General features: G+C 44.9%; 1 protein-coding gene across 2 annotated transcripts in view; it reads right to left on the bottom strand.

The window, feature by feature from the left end:
* The window catches only part of scube3 (signal peptide, CUB domain, EGF-like 3), a 65,061-nt gene extending 53,001 nt beyond the window's left edge, over nucleotides 1–12,060 (bottom strand). For both annotated transcript variants that reach the window (XM_079273990.1, XM_079273991.1), the window contains exon 1: nucleotides 11,706–12,060. In XM_079273990.1, the coding sequence (XP_079130116.1) occupies nucleotides 11,706–11,805 (100 nt within the window). In that variant the 5' untranslated portion in view covers nucleotides 11,806–12,060. The remainder of the gene's footprint in view (nucleotides 1–11,705) is intronic.
* Nucleotides 12,061–12,898: the final 838 nt, after the last annotated feature.

Below are 12,898 nucleotides of genomic sequence, written 5' to 3'. Positions count from 1 at the left end.
ATGAGCGGAAGTGAGGACAAGGTTGGGGAGAGGACAGGAACTATGGCTGGCTGTTGCGGATTTTCAAAATGCGCAGAGCAGCAGAAAAAAAAAGGGTTTTGATGAAATGCAGATGTCAACATTAACACAAAATTTAGCATCCCCCCCCCCCTTCTTGCCCAGATCCCCCTCGGCTAATGAAGGGACACACTGTTGGCTCTCCAGCAAGCCTCTAACAACTTGCGAATAAAAATATCAACTGCTTCCATTCGGGATATTTACACTCATCCTTCACACACTCTAAATGTTTAGGAATCACGACCACTGACTGATCCTGTGCTTTCAGAAACTGCCCCTCCCTGCTTGTGTCCACCAACCGTGAAGCCTCAGATGAATCTGAGGCCGGAGGGAAAATGAACAAGAACATGCGAGTGGAGTTTAAGGTCAATTTCATGTTCACATGCTGAAAGACTTTCTGTGCCTTCACCTTGTTTGTACCCAGGACTTTTAGTCCTTAGATCTACCGATTGTCTGTCATTTAAATTTCATTAGTTGTGTATTTTCCTTAAAGGGGATACTTCACCAATTTTACACATGAAGTTCAGATTACTGACGAGAGACTACTCAAACAGCAGTATGAAGTCCTGAAGGGAGATGGATGTACTGAATGAAATAAGTTTTTCTAAAAACGTTTAAGGAATACTTGAGGCTTAATTAACGTCCAGATATCTCGACCTCTGCTGCAAATATTTTCTCAATTCTTTTGTAATATGCTTCTTGTGAGTCTCGTACAAGTGCAATGGCTGGAGTGCCTCTTTACTCATATTAGGGCATAAATTGAAGATTATGTCCGTAATCGAATAATCTGCGGATTATTTTCTCGACGAGTGAATCGACCATTCAAGGTTCGCATGCCGATCGCTTGGCTCCCCGAACTGCTGCTTGCAGACTTGTTCTGGAGAACCGCTCGTTACTCAGTGACTCCGGGGGCAATGAGGAGTTTGGTTGCGTTTGTGCGTCCAAATTGAACCAACTCTGACACTGCACATGCCCGGCAATACACCCGCCAAGTGTGAAGCAGACTCTCGAGAAACATGAGAGTCTGCAAACATGACATGCACCCTTACATACAGACAGACAGCGATTCCTATGTTTAAAGTTTAGTATTGGTCTACAAACATCACTTCATTCATTCAACCATAATGTAAGACCAAGAAAATCAGCAAATTATAACATTTGAAGACGTAGAGCTTTAACATTTTGGGGCATCTAATTTATATTTCCACGTGTATACCGTAGTCTTTGTGAAATAAATTCCTTAAGATTGTATTTGTTCATTCATTAATCACTCATTTCACACATTTTAATCAAAACCAGTGCCAGTCTATTCCAGCACATTTGTATACTTGAATGCACAGTCACAGCTCCCTCTATCAAAGGAACTAGTTTCCCCTCTAGAGATGAATGCAGTTTTCTAATCCAACCTAATATATATTATGCAGTAGTGGAAATAGTGACCCTTTAATATTCTACGATGTTTCATGAAGCAATATGTTCAAGATCGCTCAGCTTCTGAGTATTGCTGAATTGCTGAAATCCTACAACTGTCCGATTCTGTAATATGCCAACACTGACATGTAACGGATGCGTATTTGGGTTGTTCAACACGTTCAAGGTCTTCATATCTGCTTCCTCAGCCTGTTGATGCCTTTATAAGCGCGCGTGTGTTCTTCCCAAGGAAACAGACGGCAACAAAGACGAGCCTGGAGTCTGCAGAGTAAAGAGCAAGCGGACTCACCTTGCTTCATTTCTAAAAAGAAAAAGAAAAAAGGCTCAAACTCTCTAATTAATGGGGATTTCTTGTGATTTTGATCACAGACCCAGCAGCTGGGGCTGTGCCTTTCCTATCGCATGTGTGGCCATAATAGACTGTGACTCACAGACCTCCAGACCACCTCCAGAAGAAAAACACATATTACAGTAATTCAGTGAATCATAGAGTAACACTGAGAGAGCGCAGAGAGAGGCAGTCTTGACACACTCTCAGTGTCAGAGGTCTAATGCATACCACACTGAATAATTGCGCATAACTTGTAAGCATTTCCCATAAGGAGCCAAAGTGACAAGAAATTCATTTGTACCTTTCAAGTGATTTTTCACCCTTCTTGGCATGCGTCGTCCACCGTTAATGACTTCTTGGCCTCGTGCAGCATATTTTATATACGGAAAGGGCGGCACTGAGTCCAGCTGTGTACCTTATATTTATACAACCAGAGCTAACTGACATGACACTCTGCCCTCTGCACACAGCAATTACATTCATTGGCGGTTGCTTTAACCAGATACAGTACCAACTCTAAAGATGGCAATGTAGCAATTACAGCAGAAGTGTGATATTTTTAGTTGTTTCCTGTCAAACTGAGGTATAAAGTGAATGGTTCTCTGTGTAAACTGGGAAGCAGACATTAACTACAAAAGCTCAGAAATGGGGAGTTCAGCGGGCTGGAACTGACTGGATACATGCTTCGTTTAAATGCTGCGAGGCAGCGTAATCACGCGAACATTTCACTCACACAGACATCACTGCGCCGAGGGTGTTTCAATCAGACTGCGTGAGGGGACGTCTTCACATGAGGGGAAAATGTGAGGGGAAAGTCTGGGGCAACACTTTTCTTTCAGATTTTCCTGGGATATATTTGCCACTGAAAACACATAAAAATCAAGCTGTAATGACAAGAATCAGTTTTAATCTTTCCGATTGTTGGATGTAGGGCTGCAACCAATTGTTATTTTCTGTATCAAATTATCGATTCATCAAATTTTGTCAGAGCCCACGTGAACATCTTTTATGTCTTGCTTTGTCCAAACAGTCCAAAACCCAAAGGTATGAAGTTTGCTGTGATGACAAATAGAAGCCTCAAGTCAAGACGCCTCTGAAAAGCTGGAACCAGCAAACGTCGCAATTTAATCGTTGCCGATTAAATTATAATAATTATTATTAAAAACGAAAACAAATGTTGAGAGAGATTTCAACCTTGACAAATGCCTTTTTCCTCCATGTAGACGTCTCAAATAGTCTTCCTGCTGCGTAGTTTCCCTAAAAATGTGTTACTGGCTAAATTCAAACTGTACCCTGTGATTAATCAGTGAAGCACAATGTCATGTCTGACAACTCTAAATATGTTTATATAATTATAAAAATATTTGTGTTGACAGTTTTTATCATTTAAAAAAATCTCTTCCACTTATCGAGACTGATAGTTGACGCAAAGCATGTCCCCATCCGTATACAGCAATATGAAACAATACACACTGCTTTATACATAGTATTAGCTTTCTGTTGTTTTTGGATATACATTTTAATTACTTGGACACCTGGCCAATGGAAGTACATGTGAACGACACACGTAACCATGTAATAACCACGTAATAACCATGTAATACCACAGTATGTCAGGTACTGTGATCATTGGAGAAGATTAAGCTAAAAGGGACTGAATGCCTGCAGAGCTACAATCAGTCGTTGATGAATTGTTTAGTTTATCAAGAGAAAATGAATCGGCAACAATTTTGTTGATCAATTAACAAAACAAAAAGATCTGATTGCAGCAATTTGAATATTTTCTTGTTTTCTTAGTTCTGTGCCAGTAAACTGAAAAACGTTGTTGGCCGGACAAAAGTAATCTTAGAACATTACGATGTGCTCTGGGAACTTGTGATGGGCACTTTTTTGCAATTTGCTGACATTTTATAGACCAAATGATTAATCGAGAAAATAATCGGGAGATTAATTGATTATAAAAGTAACCCTTAGTTGCAGCCCACATGCCTGCATGATGGACGGTGTAATGATTTAAAACACAAAGCCATGAACAACAAGTGCTTGCCAGTAATCAACAGTATAAACTATTACAGGCTGCAATAAATATCTAGCTGGTGTTTAGCGGGGGTGATTAAATACTGCAGAGGGTCATTTGTTTTTTCCCCATGCCGTTGTCCATTGAGGAAGTCTCATATTCATCAGTGAAGTCATCCCCCTTTCTACCCAGAATGCATTGGCCAGAACCCACCAAATAAATAACTCGGCTTTTTTTTTCCCATCTGGATTCCTTGATGTACTGGGTTGGATTTTTCCATTACTAAGCAGAATAAGAGCATTTTCTTTCACTTCCAGCAGTCTCTAAAGCTGGCGCTCACCATCAGGAATGTAAACACACACACAGTCTGTAAACAAGGCTCTCTCTGACCCCCAACCCCCCTCCAACAACGCTGACCACCGCAGACCGGCCTAATGACGTCCCTCGCTGACCCCCCCCCGAACGCTCAAAGAGACGCAGCCCCATTATTCAGCCGAGAGGTCACAGAGGGGAGCGGGGACGAGGGCGAAAGAGGAGGATGGTGGAGCGACAGCCGTAGACCCAGGAAAAGTACAGAGACCGATATGACAGTCCCACTGATATCTTCTCCCGAGTCACAGTATCCCCAATCAGTGAGTAATGGAACAGAAACAACAAAACGTGGGCTGTGCGGTGGGGTGGGGGTAGAGGATTAATGATGAAGACGAGACGACGCAGCTGGCCGAGGGACGGCACTGAGGCTCCTCAGCGAGCCATCAGCGGCTTGTGAGGAGGGCTCTGGAGGTGAGTTTAAGACTGTGGGGTCAGAGTGCCGTCAACGCTGACGCCATCCTCCCCCGAAACCAACAGGGATGTTGTCAGCAGAGTGCCGCATCTGCACAGAGAACAAAGGCCACTGACAGGGTGAGGGGGAAAGAGAGGAAGAGATGGGAGCTGGAGAGAAGCGGTTTCTAATTTTAACCACAATGCCGCAGTTGAGAGAAGCATCACAGGACTCATTTGGAACATATTGTTCAGATTAAAGCCTCGCTAAATAAACAAGCTCTCTGCACTCCGTACTCCTCAGTGTGAGGGTTCGAATGTTTTTCACCACTGGACACTGGTGTTGCACACAAAGCGGTTGTTCTCGGGGAACGTTTGGGTGATTCAACTACTTCTCCTCCATTGCACAGCAAATCTGCAGCCCTGCAAGCATCCTGAATGAGGTGACGGGCAATGTTCCCTCTAAGCTGCGCGCTTGAGCAATCGCGCACTGCTCGCACATTCTCAGCGCACAAGAAAATCTATGCAGCGCATAAAATAAAATTCAACATAAACGTATTAATTAATATCTAATATTAGTCCTAATCTTATCTAATCAATTAAACCAATAATAATAATAATAATAATAATTTTGTTTTCTGTACTATTTTGCAACGTAACTCAGTGAGTGACAGGTGTCCAGCCAATGATACGATTCGGTTCACTTACGCTACGCAGCCAATCATAGCATTGACACTATTGCCCTGCCCATTCGCGCCGTGCAGGTTAGCTAGCTAACAACAGTGCGGCGGAGTTACGAGACGCAAATGCTAACCCCTTATCATGGCGAAACGAACGGGCAGCGACACATCCACTCACCAAGCCATTGGAAAAAAGAAATGTGGTTCTTTTAAGATGGAATGGCTGTCGGAGTATGTTCAAATAGAAGAACAAGCGGTGAAACTGGGTGAGATTTCTTCTTTTTCGAGGGGGAAGGGTCTACTCTGCAAAACATGCAGCGAAGCTAAAGTAGCAAATGAGTTTTCCGAGGGAAAAATGTGGACTGAATGGAAGTTGGACTACCTCAAGCGTCACATTCAGCAGAAAAAACTAAAAATAAAATCAAAACAGCATCCAGAAATCGTCTTGAAGTGGCACATTTGGACCAGCTGATGCGCATAAAGTCAAAGCAAGAAGCAGACGAATCCATCAACCTGGACAAAGTGTACAACCATTGGAGAAGTGAGAAGGACAGACGTGAAAAATAAGGTAAAATTTAAGTCAGATTTGTGCATATTCTCGTGACATTTATTAAGATTTTTTACTTATGGATATTAATCATTAAATTATGTTACTACTAGATCATTTATGGGTAGTAGAAATGATAATAAAAAACTGAGTAATTACATATTTTACAGACAGAGTTACAGGAATTTACACTGTATCACAAGCTACAGCACACGTCATTGTGCAAAATGTGAATGTTTTAATGTGAACAAAATGTTATGTCTGAAAGGTGTATATGTATCATTTCTTCCAGAACAGGACCCTCACACAGGCCACAACAGGACCTCACACAGGCCAAAGCAGGACTCTTCCCATGGCCAAGCAAGACTCTCACATAAAACATACTACACATCTCATGAACAACAAGATTTTTGTCTTTTTCCTTTAAAGTTTGTCAAATCACTTATATTAAAAGTAAACTAGTGAAAATTGCTGCTGTAATTTGATTATTTTAATAAGCCATGTAACTTGCTATGATCCAAGGTTTTGAACAGGTGTGATACTGGTGTGTGGCCACAGCGTGCACATCTGATGTTGCTCACAGTGGTCCTCAGTGTGCTCAGGGAGCTTGTGTGTATGCCCAGACACATGAAAAATTAGAGGGAACATTGGTGACGGGTAAACAGTGGTCGCAGGGGCCTCGCCATAGCTGCTGATACGGTGATTTTCTGCGAGAGAAAGGGAGAAAAGGTACCACGACAGAGCAATCTCAACAGCTGGTGGGTTCCCCCGGGGGGCAACATTGACTGGTTAGGTTCCGTCTGGCTGTGACCCATGATTGGTACAGCATACAGAATTTGTTAATTCAGTGTATGCATGCAGATGATGAGAAGAGGCAGTTATTTAATATAATTTTAAGCAAACTGAAGGAAAAGCCCACCGGATGCTAGTAACCAAAGACTGTATGTAAGAAGTGCACTTAGTCATCGTGACATCACCCATTGATTTGTGGACTGCCGTTATGAAGCCTTGAGTTTGGCGACTACGCTGTCGCCATCTTGGATTACAGCTCTCGCTATGTTGTTGTTTTCCCGCAACCAATAAACAAACAAACAAACCATATTTGGAATGCGAAGGAGGAACGTAGAGATGCCGTATACGGCTCTGGTATCAGCAGACCTGTCAATCACAGTGCGCCCGCCCTAAAGCATACTACGCTTAATGGTCTATTGTACTCTAAATGGACCACGATTTACGAAATGAACATCATGCTGTATTGAAGACGACTTGAAACTAGAGGTTGAGAAGATTAACTCATGTTTATAATCTTTACTGAGGTAATAAATCAAGAGAGAAGTAGAGATATTTTCTCATAGACTTCTATACAATCGGGTTTCTTTTTGTAACCGGAGGAGTCGCCCCCTGCTGGTCAGTAGAGAGAATGCAAGTTGTAAGACACTTCCGCATTGGCTTCTCTCGGCAGAACCGGAGGTTGCCGCCTGCTAGTAACGTGTCGTGTGCCTGTGCAACCACAACCCCCTGGCCAGTGAACGAGGTGGGAGGCGGGACTACACTACAAACATGCACAACGCTACAGTTATTCTCAGCTGCATGCACAAGCGTGTAGGTGGAGTACTGCGGCCGATCAATAGGGGCATCCTAGCTGGAATCAATCTCGTCATCTAACTCCAATAAGTGGATATCTTACAATGGTGTGCTATATTTAAATGAATGCTGGAAGCCCTGCATGTGATGGTGATACATTCTTAATGTCATGAATAGAAAGGCAGTATAGAACTTTAGCCCTGCAACAGAGTGGAATAAAAACCATATTTCTCATTTTAACAAAGGAAGTCAGTCTATCGAATATGCAGCTGTATTACAAAAACTATTTCCAGGAGAAACGGATGGATTAAATACTTATCATTTGGAAAGTGCACTTATTGAGATTGTAGTTTGGAGACCTTGAGTGGGGAAGTCACATTTCTTCAGGCCAGAATCTTTGACAGTCTGTTGCAGAGAGGAAAATGTCTCGGTTTTACATTCCAGTGGCGAGGACGAAAGTGAGCAACTGTCCAGAACGAGGGCCCGCTGAATCGCCGTGGGTCACAGGTCGCCCCAGACAGCTTCCACTTTACATGTGCCTGTAAACACGGTGCTAGATTTGTATGTAGCTGCCGCCTGCCTGCCCTAAAACTAAACTAAAATATGTGTATCAAGCTGCAGCTTGGCCATGGAACTAAAGAAAATAAATAGGCACAAAAAAAACTTGAACCATAATGGGTTTTTTTAAGAATTCTCTGTCTATCATAGAGCCTCAGTTTGAGAAGCGAAAACACTTCTGCCTGCTAAGTGCAATCATTAATATCCAGTCCAAAATCACTCATCGCAGTCAGACACATGCACTTGTACTCGCAACACACCGACAGATCAAAGCCGTTTTTTTGGTGATTCATACCGCATTGCTCTTGGACAGAATTGTTATCAAGTGTTTCACCACTCAAGTAATGCCAAGATAATAATCTCTCGGCTGCTCTGTAACGACATGTACAGCGGTGTTGGAGCACCACTTGTCAGGCAGATGCTTTCTGAGCCGAGTGGCAAAGTGAGTCCGGATTGATCCCGTCCACCCGCTCATCAGCGAGTGGCCGAGGGCTCCCCCGAGGCTCACCCGGCCTCAGACACTCCGATCATCAGGAGAACACAACAGTCTTGGATGATTTCGAATTTCTCTTTGTGTGAAAACAATGAAATTGTGCTGGAGTTTAGCAGTCTGGTGTCTTTTTGTTGATACATTTATTTTGAGTTTTCCGAATTGTGTACATAGGTCAGTTTTTTTTGTGGAGAAAAACTGTAAAACAGCATTTCTTTTCCCAGGAATGTCACTAAAGACACCCAGCTTGTACGACTGCAAATACTGCAATACTCTCATCAGTGGGCCACAGCCTCAATCACCACTGTGTTACCTCCTTCAGCGATAGTCACTTAACAGACACTTATTGAAATGAAAATCTTCAAGATTGCCACTTAAACTTTGACATTTTTTTCCCTGGCTGACCTGAAAGCATCTTCCATTTGCCGGCTGTTAAAAATGACACTGCCAAAAAGTTGTGCTCCGGTACCTTTGGCAGGCAAATGGAGACTTTTGCATCTGCTTGTTATAAAGTCACATCCAGTCTGTGAGGGGATAACAGCAACAGCTCGACAAACACCACCGCGGGAGCTCGTCAGGAGTACGCACCGCAGAAACCGTACAGCCTGACAAACGAGTGAAGGTGATGAAAGAGGAGCACCAAAGGACAGACACCAACTTAAAACGAGTTGACTGGCCGTGGTTAAAGAAGACAGTGCTGCAGTCCATGTCCACCAGTCTGTCTTTTCCTGTCTTGCTGCTAAACAGCGAACCTTCAGAGAAGTTCAAGGCCATAGGCAGAAGTAAAAGCCCCATTAAAACCTGTTATGCGGCTCCACATACAGTTTCAAAGAGCGGTCCAAATGACCACAGACACAGCCTACACACTCTCTCACTGTCCCAATTACACACACACACACGCAGACACTTCCATGCTGACACAGACCTGCAGCATATCCAGCTTTCTGTCAAGTAACACATAATGGGCCGGACAGGACTGGGGAAAGCGACGATGGGGACAGAGGAGAGCTGTGCACCGTGACTGCTTTTTATTTATTTTTTTGTTGCAAAAATATAAATAGCGCACGGGCTGACAGCGAGCTTTCTGACACACTGGCTGTAATGCAGCCGTTGCTTATGGCTGACAGAGAAAAAGCACAGCTACTTCATTAAGTGCAAAGGAAAAGAAAGCGGAGGACAAAGCAAACAAAGCAAGAGTTGGGTGAAAAAGGAAAGGGGTGAGTGAGTGAGTGTTGGGGGTGGGTGGGTGATGGAGGGGTGGGGTGGGGGGGGGGGGGGTTCTTCTTCTTCCTTTCCTTCTCGCTCACAGTGGAGACTCGGGCAGCATCTCTATAGGTAAGCTTCCCCGTCACTTGGGCCTCACATTGCCAAGGCTGCTCGGTTCCCACAGTGTGTCCGGGCCTGGATCTGGATCTTCCTACGCGCTCAGGCAGCCCCGCGTCTTTAGACCCCCAGGCCCCGGAGCAGAGGTTACACCAACACAACCAGCCCCAGCAGCATGTCAGCCCCACACCAACCGTTGCCTTGGTGCCGCCGCATTAACGAAGAGCTCCCGACTCCGTTCGAGGGAAAGTGATTTGCCATGACGTGCATGGCTCCCCTCTCTCCTTTCCTTCTCTTTCCTGGCTTGTTGCTGCTCGCTCACTGAGAAACCTGCTCGCTCTCTCTCTCACTGTCTGTCTCTGCACCCTTAATCTCTCCTGTTTTCAGCCGGTCTCATTTTTCCCTTCTTTGTCATTCTCTCCACCACATCCTCAAATCTGCCCTCCCTCATTCCACTGCTCCCTCGCTCCCTTTTTTCCTCCTAGAGTAATGACCGAGGCCTGAACCACTGTGCCGTGATTAGACTGACTGATGAAAGACTCTTGTCGGCAACATCTGCATTGAATAAATATTGAGATGACAAATTGTGCATTTCTTTCTTTCTTTCTTTTAAGTCTTCATCGCTCATCCCTCCAGTTTTTCCAAAATGGTTCCCAGCTTGAAGACGTGTCAGTGCCACAGAGTTGCCACCAAACATCAAACGCAATATTTATTTTCAGTCGGGCACAAAATATGCTCACAAATAACTCCGGAGCCAAACACAGAGAGCACGTCGCTGCCGAGCTGCTCGCCTTGCACCGACAAAACGGGAACCGGAGGACAAGCCGCTTGGCGACCGAGAAACAGGTGCACGCCACGGCCTGACCCTCGACACTCACGCAGCTGCATTCCACGCCACAGGGACGTGTGTCATCGATGTTGTGGAAAATAAAGTGAGAAAAAAGTAGTTCTAATTGCAAAATGTAAATATTGAGTTTTCCCACAAGTGGGGGCAGACCACCCAGGATGCAAAATAGTCACCCACCCCCTTTCCCCTTGTCGACCGCCTGAGAGATGTCTTTTTGTGTGTGCGAAACATCACCGGCCACAATCGACACTCACACAGAAAAAAAAAACAAATAAAAAACCCTGGCGTTTCTTTTGCATATACTCCTGGCAGCTTTGGCTTGGCATTTGCATTGTGGGAAAATGAAGGAGAAAGGCTGAGGGGATCACAAATTGAGTGTGTAACACCGTGTCTTTCTTGCTCCTGTAAGGTGGGGGGGGGGGGGGGGGGGTTAAATTCAGGCTGCCCTTGTCTGGTCTGAATATTTTCTCACAAGAGAGGAGAGAGAGCAAGAGGGCAGCCAGCTGAGCAGGCCGGCACTGTAGCTGCAGTGTCTGACAGACAGAGACTCCTCCGTGTGCGTCTTACAGGCCGGTGTCAAATACTTGTCTGGACCGTGGCAAATACCTCCCGGTAGTCTCACTACAATCACCTGCAGGATCAGATATGAAACATAACTGTTCACACCGATGATGCTGTGTGAAGATCAAAGGCAACAGAGAACTCAGTCAAACTCAATTCAAGCCTTTTTTTTCCTCGCATAAATACAAACAACTGAGTGCACAGAAAACAAAAAAAGAAATGAAGTGATTGCAAAATGAGTCGTTGGATGAACAGAAGGAGACTGCTTGAATCAAACAGAGTCATCGTTTGATCCAAAACTTCGCTTTAAACCTCTAATATCCCAAATACTCTTCTTTTTCTACTTGTTTTAATAAGCCTAAATTAAAGTCCCATTCGTTTAGACAGCTGATCACGTGTCATCACTGCCTGCTTTCCAAAAAGCATCCAACAAACCTATCAATTAGGCACCAAACCGATCATTCCCAGCCATCAGGAGTAAAGAAAAATTAGCTTTTTGTTGGACGTGAAAACTTACCTTGACTGGTTTTACTTCCTGAAGCGGACTGTTGGACAAAGGCGACCAAGCAGAAACCTACAAATCCAAGGCTCGCGCGTATCAAAGCGTGCATATACATCTTTAACTTAACAGCTACAGTCGGAACACGAGCACTTTCTGAGAGCTACGATGCGCGCGAGAGCACATGCAGAGGGTGTGTGTGTGTGCGTGCGGTATAAAGGTCTCGTGTTATTCCCTCTGAGCACCCGCTGGTAGGACACCGCGCGATCCTGTTTCCTCTTTGCGCCTCGCTTATACGAGTTTCAAGTGATCGGGGTTGAGGACAGCCCGGCGGCGCGGAGCGGAGGAAGGCTTTTCTGTTATCATGTTTCGAGCCAGACCGATGTCAATTTAAGAAAGGGGGAGAGGGAGAGAGAGAGAGGAAAAGAGAGCGAGAGAGGGAGATGGAGCGACGGGGTCTGAAGGGGGAGGAGAGAAGAAGAAGAAGCGTCCGCGCTGCGCTCCGGACTCCTCTGCTGCTCCTTCTCTTCTCTGACTGGCCCTCGCCGTTTCCTTTTTTTCCCTTCTTTTTTTGTTCTGCATTCATTTATTACACGCACGCACGCACTCAGGTGCTGGTCGGCGAGAAGGTGGACCGGGGTTGCGTCTACCACGTGGTCGGGCTGGCGTGGTCACCTGGCCGGTGTCACCTGCACAACAAACAAACAAAAAGTCCCCCCCCCCCCCTCACGTCGGCAGGGTGGGAAGCAATGGCTGAAAGGGGGGAGGGCAGGGAGGGCAGGGAGGGCAAGAGGGCGGATGGATTTATAAAGCACTCAGATGGGAAAAGTAAAAGCCTGGAGATTGCATTTTGTTCTTAGCTCGTGAGAAGCTGCAGCTCATCCAGTCCGACGATCAAACCAATAAGCGCCCGTTTTCAACGGGTCGCGGGGTGCAGCGTTGACGTGTGGAAGAGGCACGTGTTCGTTAGTTTTAACAAATGTTGACATTTAGAAAAAAAGGTCTATGAGTGATCCAAATACGAGTAGATGTTCGATGGCATTCTTAAAACTATTTAATTTAGGAGGGGGAGGGGGGGGGATTACTTTATATCCTCAATATCTACTGAATGGAGTTAAAAGCTCAACTGAGAAAAGCACTAACTTGCATATTTGAAAATGGGAAATGAAAACCTACAGTTCTTCATTTTGTAGCTCCACTGATTCCCCTGC

The sequence above is a fragment of the Melanostigma gelatinosum genome (assembly GCF_949748355.1).
Source record: "Melanostigma gelatinosum genome assembly, chromosome: 8".
NCBI classification, from domain to species: domain Eukaryota; kingdom Metazoa; phylum Chordata; class Actinopteri; order Perciformes; family Zoarcidae; genus Melanostigma; species Melanostigma gelatinosum.
The sequence above is the reverse complement of the archived record's forward strand: the minus strand, read 5'-3'. Positions and strand labels throughout refer to the sequence as shown.